Raw genomic sequence first — 26,109 nt, 5'->3', positions numbered from 1 at the left:
TTGCAATTTCTATCCAGTCTGTTCCCTCTGGATGAATATTTTTAATTCTCAATATGTTGGCAGCAGAGGAAGCTTAGATTTAATTGCTTCTATCAAATTGAAAATGTATCAATTTCTATGCTACTATATATACAAGCATATTATTCACTTTTACTGCTGTTTGTTGGAACTACAGGGATATAGTACTGACATATCATTCATTCATCCTTTTTCCTAAATATTTTATATTCTTGCAATAAGAAAAGAGTTTTAGAATAAGTACTGACCGATATATAGAAAAATATAGTCAAAATTAAATGCTGCAAGATCATTCAGGCAACATCGAATTAGTCCAGTGTGAGGATAATGTATGACCTTGAAAAATTAAAATTATCCCGTTTTTAATATAATTTATGTGATTATTTTTATGTTTTATAGAGAATATGTTGTCAATGCATGCAAAACAATGCTTAATATCTTTCCTTTTTTAAAAGAAGTACAAGAATATACATACTGTAAGGAACACATTCATACTGCACTTCAAGGTATTTATAGGTTCCTGGACAAGGGTCTGGAAAAACATCAGGACCTGCCACCACTGCACATTGGGTTCTGTTATTGCACCTAAAGTCAAAGGAGAAGAAAAATAATAAGTGTCTATATAGTTAAGTAATTATAAACATAAATACAAATTTTATCTAATAAATACTTTCTAATTACACAGATTTAAGCAAGGTTTTGGGTAATTCAGGGTTTTAGGCTTACTAAGGTAATGTCTATAGTATACTTTAAAAAGCTAGACACTAAAAAATTCATTCAGTTTATTCATAGTAACTAATTGAATATTAGAATGAGCACAGCACAGTATTGAGTTAGAAGTTAAAATACAGCTTAAGCAACATTAACTGGCCCATAGGATATTGTCAATGTGAAGACAGGACTATTTGGTAGGAAAATACTCTCATTATATAAATAAATAATAATAATTAAGAAAATAGAACCACAGAACTTTATTGCTGCTGCTGCTGCTGCTAAGTCGCTTCAGTTGTGTCCGACTCTGTGTGACCCCATACACGGCAACCCACCAGGCTCCCCCGTCCCTGGGATTCTCCAGGCAAGAATACTGGAGTGGGTTGCCATTTCCTTCTCCAATGCATGAAAGTGAAAGTGAAGTCGCTCAGTCCTGTCCTACTCTTTGCGACCCCATGGACTGCAGCCTACCAGGCTCCTCCGTCCATGGGATTTTCTAGGCAAAAGTACTGGAGTGGGGTGCCATTGCCTTCTCTCAGAACTTTATTAGGCAGTAGTAAAATAAATTCACTGATTTTCATATCACTTTTATAGGCAGTGAACATATGTTTTTGAAACACTTTTAGCTATACCTAAAAAATAAAAATAAACAGTAAAAAGTCAATATTTAAATATCAAAATATATCTAAGAATTTAATTTATACAAATTAGTGTAAAAATACATAATCCCATAAGTAAGACTATTTTTAAGAACGTACTCTTATATTCCTCATGATCAGCCAAATAATGACATTAATGTTGCAGACTGCTATTCACAAATGTCAGCATCTTATAATTTAAAATAACTTAAAATCACCAAAGAGAAAGATCAGACATTACTAATGAAATAGAAAAACAAATTAGGCATCTTTTGTGGCTTTTTAAACAGATCTGGGTTACCTAGATTTACTCATGGGTAAATATACATATAATGAAAATGATTTTGGCTCTGAAAAAGACACTCAATTTCAGAGCATCCTCGTTATAGCAAATTTTACTCAAAATCTTTTTAACTCAATAATTTATCAATAAGTAGACATTCCTATGGAAAAAAAAATATATGGCTTCTCCTACCCAAAAGAGTATTGCTAAGTACACAGTATGAGACATTCTCGCTGTCATTTGCTTTATGTTCTCATTTTACTTTTCTCAGAAATATATCTCAAGCTAGATTTTCTCTCTCTCTGTATCTTTATTTCTTTCTTATTATTTTTTTATTATTTTCTTAATGATATGTTTCATTTCCTGGTATGACCTATACCTCTGAATCCTTGCTAGGATACTAGCTGTATAAGGCGTATTTAGGGCAGAACTCATTTTGATTTATAGTGAAAATGGTTTGAGTTTACTTGAGGCTACCATTTGTCAGGCATAATGAGGATTTTATTTATTACCTAAATTAAAATGGATTCATTAGTGAATGCTTTAACTTAAAAATATATTTTGTATTGAAAATGAAGAGTAATAAAGGTCAATATTCCATACTCAACAGGCAGTATAGAATAACAGCTAATTCTGATGGTCAGCATACTATAAAATTCTCTTGCATAGATTTAGGTCTAAGAATGATTATCAAACAATTGATAATGTTAATAACATTAACATAAATGTGGCTGTCACCAACATACACAGAAAATAGGTGGTGCAAATATTTTAGTGTATTAACATTTTTTAAAATCAGCAGTACTTTCCTATTACATAGAAAAACCCTTTGAGAAAGTTGTCTTAAGTTAAAAGACATGACTTTTTTTTTTTTTGCAGTTAAGAAATACAGTTTTAACATCACACCTTGAAAAGATAAAATCCTAAATCTGTGTCAGGATTTTATACAGTGAGCAGCTATATAAACTCAGTTATATCCAGATCGTTACAGAAAAATCAGCTATTATCAGGAATGAATTAAAAGTAGAAATACTGAAAAATGAAAATATACATGATGAAAACAAGATTATATTTAAATATTCTATAAATAAAATACTATTGTTAATCTCAAGTAATTATAAGATTGAAATAAATATTATATATATTATATTCAGTTCAGTTCAGTCGCTCAGTCGTGTCCGACTCTTTGAGGCCCCGTGAATTGCAGCACGCCAGGCCTCCCTGTCCATCACCAATTCCTGGAGTTCACTCAAACTCATGTCCATTGAGTTGGTGATGCCATCCAGCCATCTCATCCTCTGTCGTCCCCTTCTCCTACTGCCCCCAATCCCTCCCAACATCAGAGTCTTTTCCAGTGAGTCAACTCTTCGCATGAGGTGGCCAAAGTATTGGAGTTTCAGCTTTAGCATCAGTCCTTCCAATGAACACCCAGGACTGCTCTCCTTCAGGATGGACTGGTTGGATCTCCTTGCAGTCCAAGGGACTCTCAGGGGTCTTCTCCAACACCACAGTTCAAAAGCATCAATTCTTCGGTGCTCAGCTTTCTTAACAGTCCAACTCTCACATCCATACACGACCACTGGAAAAACCACAGCCTCAACTAGATGGACCTTTGTTGGAAAAGTAATGTCTCTGCTTTTGAATATGCTATCTAGGTTGGTCATAACTTTCCTTCCAAGGAGTAAGTGTCTTTTAATTTCATGGCTGCAATCACCATCTGCAGTGATTTTGGAGCCCAGAAAAATAAACGTCTGACACTGTTTCCACTGTTTCCCCATCTATTTCCCATGAAGTGATGGGACCAGAGGCCATGATCTTAGTTTTCTGAATGTACAGCTTTTTTGACAATTTAAAAAGAGCAACAAAAGTGATAAGGTTCTTATTTGCTGTTTATATTTTTGAAACATTGATTCTAAACCATAAACTAAAAGTACTGTAATGTTTTACAGAAGACACTGTAACAATGAATTTAAATCAAGTTCTATGATTCACAAGGTAATTCTTTAACCCCAAGTCATTCATATTTTGTATTTTTATATTTTATTTCATACTCTTTACATTACAAAGGTGATATGACACAAGCAAGTAAAAACATGACCAAAATGAGGAGTAAGGAGGACCACAGAAACTAGGATACTCTGTTCGTTTTCTTGTTGCTTCTGGAACAAATTACCACAAAACAGGTCTGGCGGTAGAAGTCCAAAATAGTCTTCTACGACTAAGACAAAGGTGTTGGCAGAGTTGGTTCCATAAAGGGTCTGAGAAGAATCTGTTCTCTTGCCTTTTTTTTTTTTCCAGTTTCTAGAGGCTTTCCCTCATTCCTTTGGCTTGCAGCCCCACACCACATCACCTCTTTCACCCTGATTCTGACCAGCGCTACCTTCTTCCTTCTTTGACCTTCTTGCTTCCCTCTATAAGGACACTGTGATCATATTTAAGGCCCATCTCCATAATCCTGGATGATGCCTCCACCTCAAAAGTCTTAATATTGTTGCATACATAAAAATCTTTTATCCATATAAAGTAAAATTCACAGGCTATGGGAATGAAGATGTCAAGACCATTGAAGAGGTATTATACAGCCTACCATTAAGCACTTAAGCAAAAAGACTCACTGAAATTGCTTCCTGTGGCAGTCACTTTATAGAACTCTTACACAGGAAGATGCATGTTGTTATAGTAGAGCATGTTTAGTAGAGCTAAGATGTTTAACATTTCCATAATATACAGTTTTATTTATTAAAATGATGTATAGGCCTATACTTACATATATGTTTCAGTGCAAGCAAATGTTTTGATTACAGCTTGGCTAAAAGACATCATGTTATGCTTGTTTTTTTTTGGATCACAATGGGATTTTCAGTGGATAAAGCTTATTGCAATAGATGTGAGAAAATGAGCTAGGTTTGCCTGACCAACAAAGGCAATTATTAAAGCATTTTACAGAAACTAGGTCATTGTTTCAAATTTTATTTCATAAAGTATAAAATATCACAAATAAAACTTCATAAAATGTGAAATATCAAACATTAAGAAATTATTAATGAGACCCAACTGATGTATTAATTCATATATCTGTGTTATTATATGTTTACACAAATAAATTAAAAGTGACTATTTCATGTTTACAACTTAAGTAAGCAGTTTTAGTTTGACAAAATTCAATTTAATATACTAATTTTCTACTGCACTAAAAAGATACTATTTGCCTGTGCTCTAAACTATTTCTGTGGCAATTTAAAAAAAGAAAAATTTTCAGATTGTCTTACTATAGTATGAACAAGTTTATGAACCTTACGGGTTTTATTACTGGGAATTTTTTTTCAAATTGCCTTAGTAATATTAGTAATATTCTGAAAATACAAAAATATGTTTGAAAATCTTGCAAGGAAGTCCAACTGCCAAATATTACACACATCTCTGGGTAATATTTGATAGAACAAATTATCATAATCATCAGTCACCATCCACAGAATACTTATGGAGCCCATTCCAAAAACAAAATGATTAGCTATGTCAGACATGAATACAACTCATAGAGCATGCATTCACAATAAATGGAAATGTACATTTAAAATTAATATGCTCAGAAGCATTGCTTGGAAAAGCATTTCAGTTCTGAGTTATGTGCCAGTGATTTCTAAGCTGTAATCTTCTAGTACTAGCTGAATGTTACAACAATGGATATATAGAATTATAGGAATTGCCTCTATATTAGTTTATTAACCATCTACTTGCAGCTGCATATCAGAACTGAACATTTTTGAAGCTGCATGTTTGGTTAACCAAATAAATCAGTGTGTGTCTGAATACATTATCTTAAAGTACAGTAAATGGAGGTATAACTTGTTTTCTTCTAAAAGAGGAACAATATTTGCATGTATGTATTTTTCTTATTGAAGACAATGTTCACTTCGCAGACAGATTTTCTTTTTTTAAGTTAAAAACAGACATAATTGATTACACTTCCTGTGAGTGCTGCAAAGCATTCTTCTCTTCCCCAAGCTACAAGAACGTCCTAGCTGCCATGACAGGACTAAGACTAGAGACATCATACGAATTCAGTTTAGTCTTTTGTCTTCTCAATGTGTAATATTTTCAGATCAAACTATTTATATGTGATAAAAATAAAAAGGAATAAAATCAAATCCAGAGAAAGAAAATTGCAAAGAAATGGTATTTTACTAATGTTGGCTCCTGAAATCACTTAACATGAAAGCCTATGAAAGGAACGACATGAGCTCAGAAAGATGTCTTTGATTTCTTCACATTTGCTTTCAGTGAAGTGCCAAATAAAAGCAAATGAATAACTTTGTATGTGTGCACATGCCTATATTAGGATACATAAGAAGACTTCCAAAGGAGACTATATAGCAGAAATAAACGTTCATGTCTAACTGTCTTCATACATGGACTTTTTGAAGAGTATAAGAGTAAGATTTATATTACAAAAAAATAAGTTTAGCCATCTTTATGGTTTGTAAGTATAATATACATGGTACAGCATAATAAACTGTGAAAGAAAGTCCACACATGCCAGTTTCTGAAGACCACTAAATCTCACAGGTCCATCTCCTCTAAGATGCTTCATCTCTCCTTTCTGGTACCTGTCCTGTTTGGGCTGGCTCTTTTGAATTAGGTCCAGTCATGACCTAATTCATGTACACTACACAGTACATTCTATAGTGTACATCCTACCTGCTGTGAATTAAGGTATTTCCGGGAAGCAGTAAGTACAAGATAAATGCAAGGGCATTTCTACTTTAGGCTGTTAAAAAAAAAAATCAAATGAAAATTAAAGTAGCTTAAAAATAAGGGTTGTATCGTCTCATATATTAAATTTGGAAGATGAATTGATTCAAGTTCATTAATTCAGAGATTTAACACTGAACATTTAGCATCATGTATATGACTTGGATTCTGTGAAATTTTATTGGATTTATGTCCTATAGTCTTAAAATGGACACTGTATTTGTAGTTCTTACATGAATAAGTTAAATCCAAAAAAGTAAAGTTCCTACCTTGTGTCTCATTTTAAGAGTAAGGATGTTCTACACCAAAAGCCACTCCATAGGCAGCCCTTACGGGGAGGGAGGAGGGAGGAGGATTCAGGATGGGGAGCACGTGTACACCCGCGGCGGATTCATGTTGATGTATGGCAAAACCAATACAATATTGTAAAGTAATTAACCTCCAATTAAAATAAATAAATTTATATTAAAAAAAGAACAATGGCCCAAATTAAAAAAAAAAGTCCTATGCCTAAAACAAGGGGAATCCACATGACTGGTTTTACCCAGTGATGGCTCTTCATCAGAGGGCTAGAGAGGCAAGCAGTCTCCTTTGATGCACTAGCCACTTACAGAAGAGGGAATAAATTGTGGTTGCTAGTGAGGATGGGTTTGTCACAAGCAAATGTATAGATATACCATTCTCTCAAGATTCCTTCTTTAGTGAAAAGCATCTCATATTTAAAATATTGTAAAGTCTTCAGCACAGCTATCAAAAATATTAGGACATAAAAATAAGTCTTTATTCAAATTTAAAACACAACAGTTTATTTTGAAAGCATGTATATAGTTTATGCATTCTAAGGTACACAGTCTGGTTAAATATATTAAAATGCATGCCTATTGTGGGATGCTAGACAGCATTTAATGGTGAAGCAACTCTTCCTTTACTAATCTGAAAAGAAAGCAAAACCTCCAGATTTACATTTTTAAATAAAAACATTAAACGTGTATAGTTGAATATATGCATAAATTTAGGGAATATCTAGAAAGGATCTGCAGCAACAGTGATTATCAATGAGATATGGAATAAGTGTGAGTTCTCAATTTCTTAATAGATATTATGCTTTTTAAAACAAAGTGAAAATTTACTGTTTCATGTGAATATTTCAAAGTGAATATTTATGCTTCAAAGTGTACATAAAATTCATATAAAATGAAAATTTTTAAGATTATCCATACTACTTCATATTCTGACAAATTTTAACTCCAAAAATTTTATGTAATGTCATCTATACAGTACAGCTTTCTTAAGTTCAGTTTCAATTCAGTCACTCAGTTGTGTCCGATTCTTTGCGAACCCACAGACTACAGCACACCAGGTCTCCCTGTCCATCACCAATTCCCAGAGTTTACTCAAACTCTTGTCCATTGAATCGGTGATGCCATCCAACCATCTCATCCTCTGTTGTCCCCTCTCCTCCTGCCTTCAATCTTTCCCAGCATCAGGCTCTTTTCAAATGAGTCAGTTCTTTGCATAAGGTGGCCAAAGTATTGGAGTTTCAGCTTCAGCATTAGTCCTTCCAGTGAATATTCAGGACTGATTTCTTTCAGGATTGACTGGTTGGATCTCCCTGTAGTCCAAAGGATTCTTAAGAGTCTTCTCCAACATCACAGTTCAAAAGCATCAATTCTTCAGCTCTCAGCTTTCTTTATAGTCCAATTCCCACATTCATACATGATTACTGGAAAAACCATAGCTTTGACTAGATGGACTTTTGTTGGCAAAGTAATGTCTCTGCTTTTTAATATGCTGTCTAGGTTGGTCATAGCTTTTCTTCCAAGGAGCAAGCGTCTTTTAATTTCTTAAGTTTTTTTTTCTATAAAACAAAGTTTCTCCTATATTTATTGTACATCTCTCTCCCTGTAAAACATTACATTTATTTTTAGTATTGAGGGGAGAAATAGCCTTTCTAGAGATAATGTACAGGTGTAGGTCACCTAGGAACTCTGGCATAATGAAAACCTATCTTGCCACATGTCTGGAAAGCTTATACATATCATTCATAGCTGGATAATCTCTGCAACATTTTCGAAGGAACTTAAGATGATAACAATGTTGGTTGATTCATCTTAGAATGACTATGATGAAAATTTCTGACAACTTTAAATGCATTCATTGTGTTCAGGGACTTTTCACATTTGCCTTTTGAAAGTTGTGGTCTTTATTCCATATATGAGAGAAATATATTCAAGTGGACTATACTACTCAATCCAACACAGTGATTATCTGAGATATATGATTCAGAATTTATGCATGGTTGGGAAAGCCACCAATAATTTAAGCTTTGCAGTAAAAGCAAAAAGGAAGAAAAAATCTGGTAAAATAGCTTTCCTTTAAAGATAGTAAGCAAAAGGTAAACACAATTTATTTATTTTCTTGGTTTCCAGATTGCCATTTTCAATGACTGGCACTTGGTGCTTCTTTTTGCATTTAGGATCATAGACAGATAGATAGATACAGATAGATAGATAGATATTTAACAAATAATCTAAACATTTTTAAGTTTAAGTGAAAGGACTTTGTATTAATGAACCCAAAAAGATGAAATACATGCTTTATTAACATCCTTTATTAATTTGAAATCACATATATGAAATAGAAATAAAATATGTAATATAATGCATAAGGCACAATTCTAAAATATTTATAATGAAACATACAATTATTACCTTATGTCTTAAACTTGAGAGACAAAAAATCAGTAAATATAAATATAATTAAACATTGGTTACATTACTCTTTAAGAATTGCTTCCTTTTAGAGAAAGACATTTATAAATATATTTAGAACTATTAAACATACAATAAAAACAGTTCTTTATGGATACCTACTTTGTGCCTACCATGTACTAGACTTCTTATTATTCAAATACAGCAGTTAACCAAGAGAATGTTCTGATGTAAGCCAATGGTTTCTAATTTTCTTCAAGGATATAGACTTCCTTTTTAAGAAAAATTCTGTGCTACTATAGAATAGTAGTTTTGGTTTCATTGTTTTTTGATTAAAAAACCTACCATGGGAATTGATCATTTTATTTTTACTGTTTTTAAATGTATTTATATTAAATCAGTCAAATAATCTTATACACACTTGAAAATATGCAAAATGCACAAAGGAAGATTTCAGGTTATGGAGAATGCTTGAAATGTGGAATAATTTTAAGGTACTTAAAAAGTCCACAGCCAAGAGTTTAGATACCATTAGCAATATAGAAAATATCCTAGAAGTAAGCTCAGAAGCCTATCTTTGAACCTATACTATGGTGAAAAACAAGACAAAATATGTAGTCTCTCAGGGTCTCACTTTCTACATATTTCTAATTATAATCTGTGATTATTTAAAGACTCAAAAACAATACTACATAGGATAATGCAATATATAACACAGGATGGTGTAGGTACTCATAAATGCTGGATTCCTGAATCAAAGATATATGATAATTAATATTAAAAATGTAAGAAATTATTGAAAATATAAAACAAAATGAATGAATTCTACAAAGTCTTCACTTTGGAATTCCAAGTAAAATGAAACAAATCCACTGACAACCAAGCAAAGCACTATATGTTGAAACCTCACAATTTCATTTTTAAAAAGCTGGCTCAATGCAGAAAGTTACTCAGAAGAAAGAAGACACTAAGCTTCTTCAACTAAGAAGCCACTGTGCACTTCAATTCAATTCTCTTCTGTCAATAAAAGTTATTAATATATTGTGACCTTTATATCACTGTGCTATTAGATCTTCTTCATGACAGATTAATTAAAATACTCTTGATTAATGGGGACAAAATTAGGAAGCTATTTAGTTTGGGTTTGGAGAATTGTGCTGCATTTGAAGACCCTACCCATCTCCAAAAATACACAATATTTTCAACAGTTATAGAATAATCCATGAAAACAGAAAATGATTAAGAAACAGTTGTTGATTATTAGTTGAAAAAGGAACTAATACATGTAGATGAAGTTGGAGAAAGAAAGACTAAAATTACATATAAGCTTTAAGAAAAAAATTTAAATTAAAAGACCATTTTCAAAGTAACAATTATGCAAGCAAACCATTTATCCTGAGTTTTATTCCACTCATGTGTAAAACAACTGTTACAGGTCCTCCTTATATGAAAGGCATGAAATGGGGAATAGTGAAGAAAATGTAAATATTTTATAATTACAGGGTATAATAACTTCAAGTTATTATAATAACTTCAGAGGTCTCACTGAGGTACACATTTACAGAGAAAGGCATGTAAAACCTCTTATATTTTCAAAAATATCATTCTACTGAATTCTAAAATTTTAGATTTCAGTGTAGGAAATGGCTTCCCTTCAGATGATGAAGAATCTGCCTGTGAAGCAGGAGACCTGGGTTTGATCCCTGGGTTAGTAAGATTCCCTGGAGAAGGGAATGGCATCCCACTCCAGTATTTTTGCCTGAAGAATCCCATGAACAGAGGAGTCTAGCAGGCTATAGTCCATGGATCACAAAGATTTGGACATGACTAAGTGATTAACCTAGGTAGCATATTAAAAAGCAGAGACATTACTTTGCCAACAAAGGTCCATCTAGTCAAGGCTATGGTTTTCCCAGTAGTCATGTATGGATGAGAGAGTTGGACTGTGAAGAAAGCTGAGCACCGAAGAATTGATGCTTTTTAACTATGGTGTTGGAGAAAACTCTTGAGAGTCCTTTGGACTGCAAGGAGATCCAACCAGTCCATTCTAAAGGAGAGCAGTCCTGGGTGTTCATTGGAAGGACTGATGCTAAAGCTGAAACTCCAGTACTTTGGCCACCTCATGTGAAGAGTTGACTCATTGGAAAAGACCCTGATGCTGCGATGGATTGGGGGCAGGAGGAGAAGGAGACGACAGAGGATGAGATGGCTGGATGGCATCACCGACTGGATGGACGTGAGTTGGAGTGAACTCCGGGAGTTGGTGATGGACAGGGAGGCCTGGCGTGCTGCGATTCATGGGGTCACAAAGAGTCGGATACGACTGAGTGACTGAACTGGAACTGGAAGCGACTAACATATGCATAAGAAATGGCAACACACTCCAGTATTTTTGGACAAAGGAGACAATTCCATGGACAAAGGAGTCTGGTGGGCTATAGTCCGTGGAGGCACAAGAGTTCAGAAATGACTGAGCACACTCACACATCCATATCATGATATCTCCCATTTGATAACAAGTTCAAAAATTCATTCAACACTGCTTCCTAAACCTCTTTCTCGTCTTTCCCAACATTTAATCAGCCCCATACCTCTGTGTTCAACCCCATCTCCAGTATCCCTTCTTAACCAGATTCACTACTGCTGCTTTATCTCAGCTTTTCTCATAATCCTTACTTGACTTTCATGGTCCTTTATTTCCTTCAGATTGAAAACTAAACATGACACATCAGTCCCTTTATAAGTAGACTCTACTTTCTGATTAAATTAAGTCTCTGACGGTTCTGGAAGGAAAAGCGTATGATGCCTGAAAATGAATCAGTAAGTTATAATTTCTTTCATTTATATTTTATAGATAAACATGAAGTAGTTAGATATTTTCCCCAAAGCTACACTAACAATGAGGACCCAGGGGAAAGAAGTATATTCTCTTTGTTTCTGATTCAAGGTATTTCTATATTCTTTCTCTTTGTAGTAATGAGAAAGTAAAAAATCAGATTATTAGGTATTATGTGACATTATCAATTCTTGTAATCTTTTGTATCACAAAACCTATTTTTAAATAGTGAACAATAATATGCTTACTTAATTGACATGTATTAAAAGCTTATCATGTGTCCTGTGCTAGGAAGACAAAGAGATTAGACTTGGTGCATGCTCTAGAGAGTTTGAAATCTATTAGAGGAGATACATGAACAGGTTATTAACACATGATGAGTTAAATGCAAAAACAGTTGTATGACAGGTGATATGAAAGTACACATGAGAGTCACTATTGTTGGTGGAATTGTCTCTCAAAAAATGTGTTTAAGTGCTAATCCCCAAGTACCTAAGAATAAGGCCTAATTTGGACTTAGACTTGCTGCAGATGCAACTAGGAAAAATGAGGTCAGCCTGGAGTAGGGTGGGCCTTTAATCCAATATCACAGTATAGGGAAATTTGGACACACAGGTAGAAAGAACATCATTCTATAACTGAGGCACAGATTAGAGTGATGAGGCTGCAAACCAAGGAGTACCAAGTTTGATGGCTACCACCAGAAGCTAGGAAGGCAAGGAAGGATTCTATCTAGGACCTCAAACCCATGACATCTAGCACATCTGACTTTCAGAACAGTGACAGAATTTTCATTGTTTTAAGCCACCTAGTTTGTGGTACTTTATTTTGGCAGCCCTAGGAAATACAGATATCTAATGGGACAGAACAGTGGATATCAGGGCAGCTTTCCTGGATATGACATCAGAATTGAGTGTTAAGAGATGAATAATAGTCACCTTGGTGAAATTAGTAGAAGAAAAGAGCAGGCATTTCAGACAGATGACAAGAGAAAGAAAATTGAAACTACATACAGATCTAGAAGCCACTTTGTGCCCTTGGAGTAGAAGACACAGTCTGACAACAGAAGAGGTCAGAGAGGCAAACAGAGGCTCAAACACAGAGATTTTGTATAACATGTTAATAAAGAGAGTAGCTAACATGAATCTATCGCTTCCTCCGAGTTCAACACTGTGCAAAGTGCTCTATGTGCGTTATCTTGTAACAATCTTCACAATGACCTTAATACGATTGTATACATGTGCATATGAGAAAAGCAAGGCTTTGAAAAATTGTTATTTGTGTACACATTATCCAGTTAGTTATTAAAGGAGTCTGGAGTCAGTCTATTTGGTTAAGTGAGATCCTAGAATGTGTTATAAGCAAGGAAGTATTGGGTTGGCAAAAAGTTTGTTCAGGATTTCCATAACATCATATGGGAAAACCCAAATGAACTTTTTTGTCCATCCAATAATAAACTCTCATTACTTTTGATATAGGTTAATCTGACATTTCTATAGAAAATGAATCTGTGAAGTACAGGCCTATAGGCGTGGGGATTGTATAACAGAGATGGAGAAATAGGTGGATTCAAAATATATTTAAGGTGGCAAAACTGAAAAGTCTTGATAATTGCTTGAAATGTCAAGACTTAAAAGGAGGGAGGAACCAAGGTTGAAGACTCTAGCTTTGGAAATTAAATGTCTGGTGGTGGAACAACACAAGAAGGCAGAGAATAGAAGGAGGGGATATATCTATACTTTTGACTCATTCATGTTGCTGTATGGCAGAAACAATACAACATTATAAAGCAATTATGCTCCAATTATTTAAAAAATTAAAAAGAAGGCAGAGAACACAAGAAGGGGCATAATTTATAGTAGATCTACATTAGGAACATGATACATGAAGCACTGGTTCTGTGTTGACGTGTATTTCGTGACCCCATGAATGGTAGCCTGCCAGGCCCCTCTGTCCATGGAATTCTCCAGGCCAGAATACAGGAGTGGGTAGCCATTCCTTTCTCCAGGGGATTGATCTTCCCAACCAGGCATCGAACTCAGGGCTTCTGCATTGCAGGCAGATTCTTTACCATCTGAGCCACCAGAGAAGCCCCTGTACACAACAGGAACTCTAAATAGCTGATGGTAAAACCTCCAATGTCCCTCAGCAAGCGCTGTTTCTCTGCTATATTCTGCTGTAAGGTATCACTCTGTTAAACAGACTCCAAACAGACTCCCTTGTTCTCCAATGTTTACCATTATCCTTAAAGAGATTAAGATATAAACCTAAATCTCATATGTCAACAGAAATATCTGGGGTATACACCTTTTGGATTTCTAATACATAATATGAAATGTTTAACAATTTCTATTGCTATATACACATTCAAATAACCAGATTTTGTTGTTTGTTCATTCTCCAAAGAAAGAAACATTTTCAAAATTAGTCAGAAAGATTCACATTTCTTAGAAGAACAAACATTAGAAATGGTTGGCGCAGACAGTAAGCTACTGAATTAAAAGCACAATCTTGTTTCTTGGCTTTGGTGTTAAATGAGAATTTTTACAACAGATTTTAAAGAATTGGGTCTCCAGAGAGAACAGTACCTAAGTGAATAAAATCCCATACTGTCAGATATTGATTAAAGTTACTATCAGCTAGCTATATATTTTTGAACATATGCAATTATAAATAACCATTTATAAGGCATATATGTATGTCTGTAGCATTAGCTCTTGAGGATTATAATGTCTGAGCATGTTGCAGAGATGATAGGCAATCCCTAAAGACAGGGAAGAAGGTGGCTGTTTCCTTCTGCAGCATTCCCTGTGGTCTAATTATACAGCAATACTTTCCTCAGTTTGAGGGAAAGGCACTCCCATTGAGGCTTTTCAGCTGGAAGCAAGTTACATAAAAATGATGGAAAGAAAATGGAGAAGCCTGAAGGAAAGTATAAGAATGGACAGAAGCAAAGGTGAAAAAAAATTATGCTTTTTACTGCTTACCATATTTCAAGAATTTAAATTCACCTGATAAGTAAATAGACTTTTAAAAATATATCAAAAGGGTCAACATTTGGTGAATATATGCAAACTGAAGGATGTGTTTGCAGCTTTTACAAGGGGAGAAGAGTACTGGGAGACTGCCATTACTAGCACATCAACAGAGAAAATCAGTGGAAGTTCAGCAAAGAGAGAAATAGCAGGGGATAAAAGTTAGGTAGCAGCAATGGCTAAGTGAATCTGAAATATCTAAGTGGACATGAACAAGGAGTCAACTAACAAGTATAACCTGGGTGAGGAGGCAGAAAAAGTTAGGAAATTCATTGCTTTTTCTATATTATACATTGGCTTTTTTTGTCCCCATCAATGGAGACCCACTCTAGAGGTGTAGGATATAACTACTGCATCTCAACTTGTCAAAATTTACAAACTAGTGAGATAAAAACAAAAGAAACTTTTTCTGAACTCAATTTTACCTAGGGACAAAACAACTCATTTATATAGTCATTTATAACATGCAGTTTTAAATTTTATATTTCAAAATTAAGGGATATGGGTTCCAATAAATATTTATTCCTATCGTCAAGGACTTGAGTTCACTACATGCATCAGTAAATGAAAAAAAAAAGTTTAACAAGAAACACTTTTTATATGTTTCAACCAATTTATGTATATGCAATGCAAGTTATTTCACTCAACAAATGATCATATATAACTTTAATTTCATAGAGAAAAAACTGAACTACAGATTCATACTAATCTTTTAAAGATTTTTAAGATGTTGATTTAAGCAATAATACATATAAGTTGTCATACCAAAAGAGAGTACTAAGGGACATTCATGAAATTTGTATCTCTGTCTGCTGAAAGATGAGATATATGACTCACTAAAACAATAAGCATCCTTTCAGCAATACAATGAACACTTAATGCTTTACTTCAACATTAAAAACATGATTAAGAAAAATGCATGAAAAGCCACTGGAGAAAACCAAACAGCTGGGACCAAGTCAACCAATGATCTTGAATTTTAACATTAACAAGGAAGAAGGTATTTTTTTTTTAATAACAGTTAGAAAAATATATTCCGTATATAAATAGAATCTCATACATTTAAAGGAAATACATGTTTTTATTCAAAATTTAAAGCTATGGTAACATCACATGTATTTTATTTGAATTAAATTCAAGTCATATCTGACTCTTTGTGACCCCATGAATTGCAGCATGCCAGGCCTCCCTGTCGATCACCGACTCCCAGAGTTCACTCAAACTCACATCCATCTAATTGGTGATGCCATCCAGCCATCTCATCCTCTGTTGTCCCCTTTTCCTCCTGCCCCCAATCCCTCCCAGCATCAGAGTCAACTCTTCGCATGAGGTGGCCAAAGTACTGGAGTTTGAGCTTTAGCATCATTCCTTCCAAAGGACACCCAGGACTGATCTCCTTTAGAATGGACTGGTTGGATCTTCTTGCAGTCCAAGGGACTCTCAAGAGTTAAAAAAGCAGGGTAATAATATACAGCCTTGACATACTCCTTTCCCATTTGGAACCAGTCTGCAGTTCCATGTCCAGTTCTAACTGTTGCTTCCTGACCTGCATATAGGTTTCTCAAGAGGCAGGTCAGGTGGTCTGGTATTTCCATCTCTTAATCTCTAATTTTCTTGAAGAGATGTCTAAACTTTTCCATTCTGTTGTTTTCCTCTATTTCTTTTCATTGATCACTGAGGAAGGCTTTCCTTATCTCTCCTTGCTATTCTTTGGAACTCTGCATTCAAATGGGTACATCTTTCCTTTTCTGACTGAACAACAGAACTGAACTGAACTGAATGAAGACTTTATATATATAGTATCACTTTTATTATAAATATTTTCAAATTCATGTTTTCAAATTACATGACAGAGGTAATTGGAGGCTCAGTTCAGTTATGTAGCTCAGTCGCGTCCGACTCTTTGAGACCCCATGGACTGCAGCACACCAAGCCTCCCTGTCCATCACCAACTCCCAGAGCTTACTCAAACTCATGTCCATTGAGTTGTTGCTGCCATCCAACCATCTCATCCTCTGTCGTCCCCTTCTCCTCCTGCCCCCCAATCCTTCCCAGCATCAGGGTCTTTTCCAATGAGTCAGTTCCTCACATCAGGTGGCCAAAGTATTGGAGTTTCAGCTTCAACATCAGTCCTTCCAATGAATATTCAGGACTGGTTTCCTTTAGGATGGACTGGTTGGATCTCCTTGCAGTCCAAGGGACTCTCAAGAGTCTTCTCCAACACCACAGTTCAAAAGCATTGATTCTTTGGTGCTCAGCTTTCTTTATGGTCCAACTCTCACATCCATACATGATTACTGGAAAAATCATAGCTTTGACTAGATGGACCTTTGTTGGCAAAATAATGTCCCTGCTTTTTAATATGTTAAGTTGGTCATAACTTTTCTTCCAAGAAGCAAACTGAAACTGAAGTAGCTCTGTAGTATCCGACTCTTTGCAACCCATGGACTGTAAGCCTGCCAGGCTTCTCTGTCCATGGGATTTCCCAGGCAAGAGTACTGGAGTGGGTTGCCATTTCCTTCTCCAGGGGATCTTCCCAATCCAGAAATTGAACCCGGGTCAGAGATCTGGGTCAGAGATCTCGCATTGCAGGCAGACACTTTACCTTCTGAGCCACCAGAGAAGGAGCAAGCATCTTTTAATTTCATGGCTGCAGTTACTATCTGCAGTGATCTCGCAGCCCCCAAAAGTAAAGTCTTTAACTTTTTCCGTTGTTTCCCCATCTATTTGCCGTGAAATTGGAGGAAGTCTTGCTTAAGTTAAAAACATTTGCTTAAAAATTATGCAAACTTGAGAATCTATCACAGGTCAATTATCAGCTATTATAGTTTATATAAGTTACTTAACCTCTCCAAGCCTCAAACTCCTAATCTATATAATAGAGATAATAGTACCCACATTTCACAGGGCTCCTGTATGAAGTAAAAGAGGCCAACCATATAGTATAAGTAAGTGTAAGTACAATATTGCTTAAAAAGAAGACACTTTCTTTTAGGTATTAATAGTGCTGATAGCAAAAGCCATGCCAAAAAAAAAAAAATATATATATATATATATATATATATATATAAATATATAGATAAGGCAGCTCATTTAAAAAAGTCATGATTATCCTAGAATAACTGCATTTTCAAATAGTTTCTTTTCCAGTTTTCTTTATATACTTATATATACAATATCAGGTCTTTTGCTATATAATATAAATTTTATAATCAGTTTTATTTTAGGAAGTAATAGAGCATGGAAGAGAATTCTAAGAAATACAGAAGTGTTAAAATCACTTTCATGTTTAATTTTCAACTTGGTACTTATCTTACAGTATATTAATAATCTTATATATTCCCCTGGGAATATTTCTGGTCTTCCCTGATGTCTCAGCAGGTAAAAAATTTGCCTGTAATGCAGGAGATGCAGGAAAAGCACAAGTTTGACCCCTGGGTCAGGAAGATTCCTTGGAGGAGGAAATGGCAGTTTATTCCAGTATCCTTGCCTGAAAAATCCCCTGTAAGGATCCTGGAGGGCTACAGTCAAAAGGGTTACAAAGAGTCAGACACAACTGAACACAGAAATACTTTGATCTTACCTCATAAGGAATAATGAAATAGAGAATTCAATCTAATGTATTTATATTTATACCTAAATTTGGGTACTAAGATGTTCCTACATATATATATATATATATATATATATATATATACATACACACATATATATGTATGTGTATATATATATGAATATATATAGTAATGTAAGTCATATTCATTATAAATTTTTAATTATCAGTGATACAGAAAAATTGAAACTTTTAAAAAATGTTTCAAATTTCTAAATTAATTAATCACCAGGATATACATAATACAAACTTTTACCAAAAAATAGTGTAGTCTACTCCCTATTGATTGATTCTCCATGACCAGATATAAAAGTCATATTATTTTTAGCCCAAAATATCACAAAGAAAATCCTAGTTATATAGAATGACATATTATTGAAAAGTTTCCCTAGAAGAGGTTTTCAGGTTAACTGAATGCAGTCAATATCAATTTGTCCACCTAGCACTCACACCTGTAAGAGCATCTGGATTTTGCTCTGCAGAAAATTTTGTTCTGCAGAATCACTGCTCACAAGCTCAGTCTCTTTAGACATGTGAGCCACATCTGCTTAATGAAGCTCCCTGGTCTCACTGACTGAATCAGGGATGGGCTTGCAATCCAACAGAAGTCGATAATATCCAAGCTTGGAATTTTTGCTGAAAACACTGGGGGAAAAAAAAATGCTAGTAACCTAAAACTGAGATTAAAAGTTCAAGTACATAATCCTGCTGCTGCTTAAAGCCAATATGCTAACACTTAAAAATGAAGCCCAATACAAAGTACAACAGAAGTGGAGAAAGACAGATTTCTGGCGGCTTCACTTGAGCACGTAGATGAAGAGAGACCTAAAGTCAATTAAACCCGGGGCTTTGCAGGTAAGAGAGTAATTCCTTTCTCTGTAAGTCATTTTAAGTTAGGCTTGAGCTCCCTGCAGTTTAGAGCAGTAAACAGCTGAGTTTCCTTCAGGCCTGACTACATCTTGCCCCGTGCATATAATGCACGTGTTGATTCAGATTATCTCTGACTCTCTCAGTGGATTGTGAACAAAATTATTCACTTTGATATCATTAGTACTTACATTTTTTGTATCTAGCAAGTGTTCAGTAATTAATGCATTAATTAATTATTTCATTGGCAGACATTATATAAAACATGCTCTTACAAGAAAAAAGATGATTATAATTATGACAGAAATACAAATATTGTAGACCAGGGAAGCATAAACAGAGATAGTCTTAGAAGAGTTTATATATTCTGTAGCCAAATGTCTTTCTTCAAAATGATTTCTAAAACACACTATAATATGGCAATAATCTATATATGATATACATGTATGTATTCCTTTGAGAAGTCAGCATAAATTTGCTTTAAAGTTCAGGTGGTAAATATTTTACACCTTATGGGATTGATGGGTTCTGTCACAACTATTCAGCTCTGTCATTGTATCAAGAAAGTCTCCACAGACAAAAAACAAATACATACGTTGTGTTACTACAGGTCTAGTTTGGAATGAGGGCCATTGCTTGATCTCCCCTGATTTTTAATCAATGAACCTAAAGAACCCTCTTTTTTTGATTTCAGCCATAATAGCTACCTTTAACTTTTGACTGGGTGAAAAATAAGGTGAACGATATTTATTAAAATCCAAAGCATTCCACCATTAATTAATACTTTTAAAATTTCCCCCAATTTAAAATTATATAGCTTTGCATTCCATGCAGATATTGATATCTAATACAAAACAAACAAAAAACACAACCACTATCAGCAACAACAAAAAACATTTCAGTATTCTGTGATATTCTGTTGAAGTTAATTGTACTAAGGCTACCCCTTAGATGCTTGGCACAACATAGAGAATAAATTAAGCTTTCTGCTATACACTTTTCAATTCCTTTAGATGGTATTAAGGAAATTACTTTTAATATGCATATGCAAACTTTGTCAGAAAGATTGAAAAATAAGTTAATTCAATTATATTGCCTTCTTTGGCTTAAATATTTTTAATAACAATTTTGTTTTTAAAATGTTAAAATTATCTTAAATATTATCTTAATAAGTAATTTATTTTAAAACATTACTCAATATAACTTTTAAGCCCTTCCCAAAGTAATACTGGTCTCTGTGTAAAAAGCACTAAACAGCAAAACTACCTGGAATATATTTTCAAATTTGTAGCTGGTTGATAAGGCTATTAGATAAGGATATTAGAAATGCTCTCATACAGCAATTAATGACAATACATGGTAATAATTCAGTCAATTTTTTTTTTACTGATTCAATAAATAATGTAAATATATCTAGTGGTATTTTAGTGATTTAGGAAACAGTTTAAAGACAAAGAAAGGATTTATAGTCATTGTGCACATTTATTAGCTTATTTATCAGTTTTCATCATTTCATCATCCCATTTGCATTGTTTGGTGATTGCAATTATCCATGTAATATGATCCAAAAAATTATCATTTTTTCTTTCTAATGGACCAGTAATGAGTTGCTAAGATTTTTAACCTCATTCTCATATGGAAAGTGCCTGCATAAGCTAAAACCTTTCCTCCCAACATTTTAAAACTACAACATTAGTGGGAAAAAATTATTTTATTCAAGAATCATATTGATTGATTATTTAAATATCTTTTGTCATGTCATTGATCCCTGTCTTTTTACTATCATTATTATTATTATTCTTACTTTTTGTTTTTCTTAAGCAGGCAATCAGATATTCAAAAAATACCCTTAAAGAACCTCTTGATGAAAGTAAAAGAGGACAGTGAAAAAGCTGGCTTAAGACTGAACATTAATAAAAATAAGATCATGGCATCTAGTCCCATACTTCATGGCAAATAGATGGGAAAAGAGTGGAAACAGTGACAGACTTTATTTTCTTGAACTTCAAAATCAATGCAGACGGTGACTGTAGCCATGAAATTAAAAGATCCTGCTCCTTGGAAGAAAAGCTATGACCAATTGAGACAGTATATTAAAAAACAGAGGATTACTATGCCAACAAAGGTCCATCTAGTCAAAGCTATGGTTTTTACAGTAGTCATGTATGGATGTGAGAGTTGGACCATAAAGAAAGCTGAGCGCCGAAGAATTGATGCTTTTGAACTGTGGTGTTGGAGAAGGCTCTTGAGAGTCCCTTGGACTGCAAGGAAATCAAATTAGTCAATCCTAAAGGAAATCAATCCTAAATATTCATTGGAAGGATTGATGCTGAACTGAAGCTCCGATACTTTGACCACCTGATGCAAAGAACTGATTCATTAGAAAAGACTCCGATGCTGGGAAAGATTGAAGGCAAGAGGAGAAGGGGATGACAGAGGATAAGATGGTTTGATGGCATCACCCACTCGATGGACATGAGTTTGAACATGTTCTGGGAGTTGGTAATGGACAGCGGAGGGTGGCATGCTACAATCCATGTGGTCGCAAATAGTAGGACACAACTAAGCAACTAACTGAACTGAAAAATTATTTATTGCTCATTGGCCACAATCAGCATAGATTTTGCCAGGTCACTGATGACTCATGTATAAATATAGGGCCTACATTAATTTTCACTATTTTCATAGTTTATTTTATTTGATTATTTTATATACTATGGTTAAGGTGACGATAGCTGATATTCTCCGTCATGACTTTGTAGTTAGAAAGTCAGATTCTTCTTCTTCAATTGATAAGGATACAGGTCAAATTAATATCATTTATTTACTAGTTCACTTGATAGTCACCTATGGCCAAAAAATTGCAAAACAAAAAAATTAACATAAAACCCCAAAATACATATTAAAATAAAAATGCCAAACACAGAAACACGAGGGGTAGTAGTCATAACTTTTAAAATAAACAGTTATGAAATCATTAAAGTTGGTCTTCACTATTTAAGTTTTAGGAATATACCATTACAAAAGTTTTAGGAATGCATCATTACAAAATATAAAATAGAGAAAATTCAGACAAGATAAAGAGTGCTTACAAGATCGTTGCATATGGAATCTGATAAAACTTTTGGAGGTCTTATAATATGCTTCCATTCAATACATTTTTCCTAAAGTTATGGAGTATGTATTCCCAACAATTATAATTTATTTCTTAAAATGTAGTATTTTGAGTAAGAATCAAAGTCTAATTTTGATTATACTTTTTAAAACAGCATTGCATTTCATTGATTATCTTCCTTAATAAATTTTCTTTGTAATTCCTATAACATAAAATATACAAATATATTTACTATTTTTAAGACAAAGATTAAAAGGTTTTATTATTTTTGGTAGATTTAATTGCCCTAAGTTGCTTCTTCATTTTCACGCCTTTAGCTGGTTTTACTATACATAATTATTAACAATACTGTTCTAAAAGGGCGGAAAAGACACCAAACAATGGATTGCAACTCCAACTCCAACTGCCCAACCTGAAAAAGGTCACAGTGAAGGCTAGACAAGGTTAGATTAGTAAAGGTATGCCATATTTACTGGAATAAGAATCACAATTCTCTCCTAAATTTTGAAGGATTTCTGTAATAGGAATGCAAATTGAGATGTGGACTCAATTTCATGTTTGTATGTAGATGGATATCTTCCAGAGATAATAACTAGAGAGTGCTTCTAACTTTGGTATTTACAGGTCAAAGAAATATATTGATATGTTAATTTTCTCATCTAAGAAAAAGTAATGAACTTTCTCTAAAACTTTCATCTTAAACAACAAAGGGTGTAAAATGATAAGAAACCAATCATTAGCGTTAGCCCAAAAGACATTCTGTATTTTGCCTAGAGCTTAAAAAAAATCATAGATCATTAAAATAAAGAGATGTGACAAAAGGTTAAACCCTTGCACAAAATAAATAAACAACCTCTTTTTATTCTCAGAAATGAAAAACCTCTAAAAAATAAATAATAATATAAAAAAACAAAGCAAAGTTGAACCTATAAATTTACTGAGAACTGAAGGCATACAAATAAAACATAAACACGCCCAAAGTAAGAGGCCTAAAGCTTTAAAAATTTATTTGGCAAATTTAGATATTGTGACTCCTAAGGATGAATTAATTAGAGATGTTTATCTTATTAATAAAATACCAAATATCAGAAGGATACATCCTGTTATATTATTATAGAAATTTATGAATTTGATTTTTTTTATTAACTAGTCAGTGATGATTCTTCTATATGTAACTACCAGAAAAAAATTAGATAGCATTATTTTTACTAGCACTCTTTTCCAAAACTTATTTTAATAGCTAATATCCATTTTAACTGTTTTATATCTTGAACAATGTATAGAGTAAGATCTCATTTTCTTAAATATATTTATATCTGATTGTTAAAAGTGGTTACTTAAAAGGATTAAAATGTGTTTTTTTTTGGGGGGGGGGGCATTACTTCTGTAAGTTAAATTACTTAAGAGGGAGAAAGATAGTATAAAGAATAATGGAAAGAGAAGGCTGAAGTCCTAGGAAACTGTTCTTACTATGTCCCTAGTACTTTTAAGGTGAAAAGCTGTTTTTAAAAGTTATCACATCCAATGAGCCTCAATTTCTTCATCAATAAAATTGAATTTCTTCATCTAAATGCCTGACTTAGATGGGTAGCAATTGAAATAATATATGAAAAGTGCTTAACAGTGTCTGGCACACAGCAGTTACTTCATGAATGCCAGTTTAGTCATTTTCCTCCCATTTTCATTAGTGAAAGTCAATAGTATTCATATTCTAGACTGTTTTTTCTCCCGTAATTAGAGAATAGACACATAGCTTATTAGATATGTAGCTTCATAGACTTGAAAGAGGAGAAGGCTTTTTTTAAAAACCAAAAAACAAAACAAAGCCCTCCTCATACCAATGATACCTGTAACTGATAGGAATGGTAATGGGACAAATCCTTAACTTGATTAACTGAGTATCTGAGAAAGGAATGTGTCATTCCAACACTGCTGAACAGGAAGTGACTCATTAAGAGCTATTTTCTACTTAAAAATATATGACCCAGCAATCCCACTGCTGGGCATACACACTGAGGAAACCAGAATTGAAAGAGACACGTGTACCCCAATGTTCATCACAGCACTGTTTATAATAGCCAGGACATGGAAGCAACCTAGATGTCCATCAGCAGATGAATGGATAAGAAAGCTGTGGTACATATACATAATGGAGTATTACTCAGCCATTAAAAAGAATACACTTGAATCAGTTCGAATGAGGTGGATGAAACTGGAGCCTATTATACAGAGTGAAGTAAGCCAGAAAGAAAAACACTAATATAGTATACTAATGCATATATATGGAATTTAGAAAGATGGCAACAATAAACCTGTATATGAGATGGCAAAAGATACACTGATGTATAGAACAGTCTTTTGGACTCTGTGGGAGAGGGAGAGGGTGGGATGATTTGGGTGAATGGCATTGAAATATGTATAATATCATATATGAAACGAGCCACCAGTCCAGGTTCGATGCATTATACTGGATGCTTGGGGCTGGTGCACTGGTACGACCCAGAGGGATGGTACGGGGAGGGAGGAGGGAGGAGGGTTCAGGATGGGGAACACGTGTATACCTGTGGCGGATTCATGTTGATATATGGCAAAATCAATACAATATTGTAAAGTTAAAAAATAAAAAAAAATATTTAAAAACTATATGCAGATTTAATTTCCCAATTCTTCAAATCTACTCACCAAAATTTTAGATAAAAATTTTTTGTTCGGCAAAGGACAATGCCAAGAGAATGAAGAGACAGTCTATGGAGTAGGAGAGAATACTTGAAAAATAAACATCTGATTAAGGACTGCTATCCTAAACATGGGCTTCCCAGGTGGTTCAGTGGGTAAAGAATCTGCCTGCAATGCAGGAGACATGGGTTTGATCCCTGGGTCTGGAAGGTCCCCTGCAAGAAAGCATGGCAACCCATTCTACTATTCTTGCCTGGCAAATTCCATGGACAGAGCATCCTGATGGGCTACAGTCCATAGGTTCACACAGGGTCACACTTAACTGAAGCAACTGAGCACACACGCATGCATCCTAAATATAAAAGAACTGTTGAAAACAACACAATAAGAAATGAGCCAAAAATCATAAAAGTCATCTCATCAAAGACCATATAGAGATGGAAAATAAACATATGAAAAGGTGTTCCACATCCTATGCCACTAGAGAAAAATAAAACCAGATACTGCTGCTGCCTGCTGCCAAGTCGCTTCAGTCGTGTCCGACTCTGTGCGACCCCATGGACTGCAGCCTACCAGGCTTCTCTGTCCATGGGATTCTCCAGGCAGGAACACTGGAGTAGGTTGCCATATCCTTCTCCAAAACCAGATACTACTACACACATATTAGAATGATCAAAAACCAGAACACAGGCAACACTAAATGATGGCATGCATGTGGAGCCAAAGGAACTCTCATACACTGCTGGTACGAATGCAAAATTTATAACCAACTTTGGAAGCCAGTTAGCCAGTATCTTACAAAACAAACATACTAGAGGATCCAACAATCACTTTCCTTGATAATTACTCAGATG

The 26,109-nt window shown here is 34.3% G+C and overlaps 1 protein-coding gene across 23 annotated transcripts in view; it reads right to left on the bottom strand.

The window, feature by feature from the left end:
* ADGRL3 (adhesion G protein-coupled receptor L3) overlaps positions 1–26,109 on the bottom strand; it is a 945,175-nt gene that overhangs the window by 399,017 nt on the left and 520,049 nt on the right. For all 23 annotated transcript variants that reach the window (XM_027544604.1, XM_027544589.1, XM_027544593.1 and 20 more), the window contains one exon: positions 494–603. In XM_027544604.1, coding sequence (XP_027400405.1) covers positions 494–603 — 110 coding nt within the window. The remainder of the gene's footprint in view (positions 1–493; positions 604–26,109) is intronic.

The sequence above is a fragment of the Bos indicus x Bos taurus genome, chromosome 6 (genome assembly GCF_003369695.1).
Source record: "Bos indicus x Bos taurus breed Angus x Brahman F1 hybrid chromosome 6, Bos_hybrid_MaternalHap_v2.0, whole genome shotgun sequence".
Lineage (NCBI taxonomy): Eukaryota > Metazoa > Chordata > Mammalia > Artiodactyla > Bovidae > Bos > Bos indicus x Bos taurus.
This window is presented reverse-complemented; position numbering and strand designations above follow the sequence as displayed.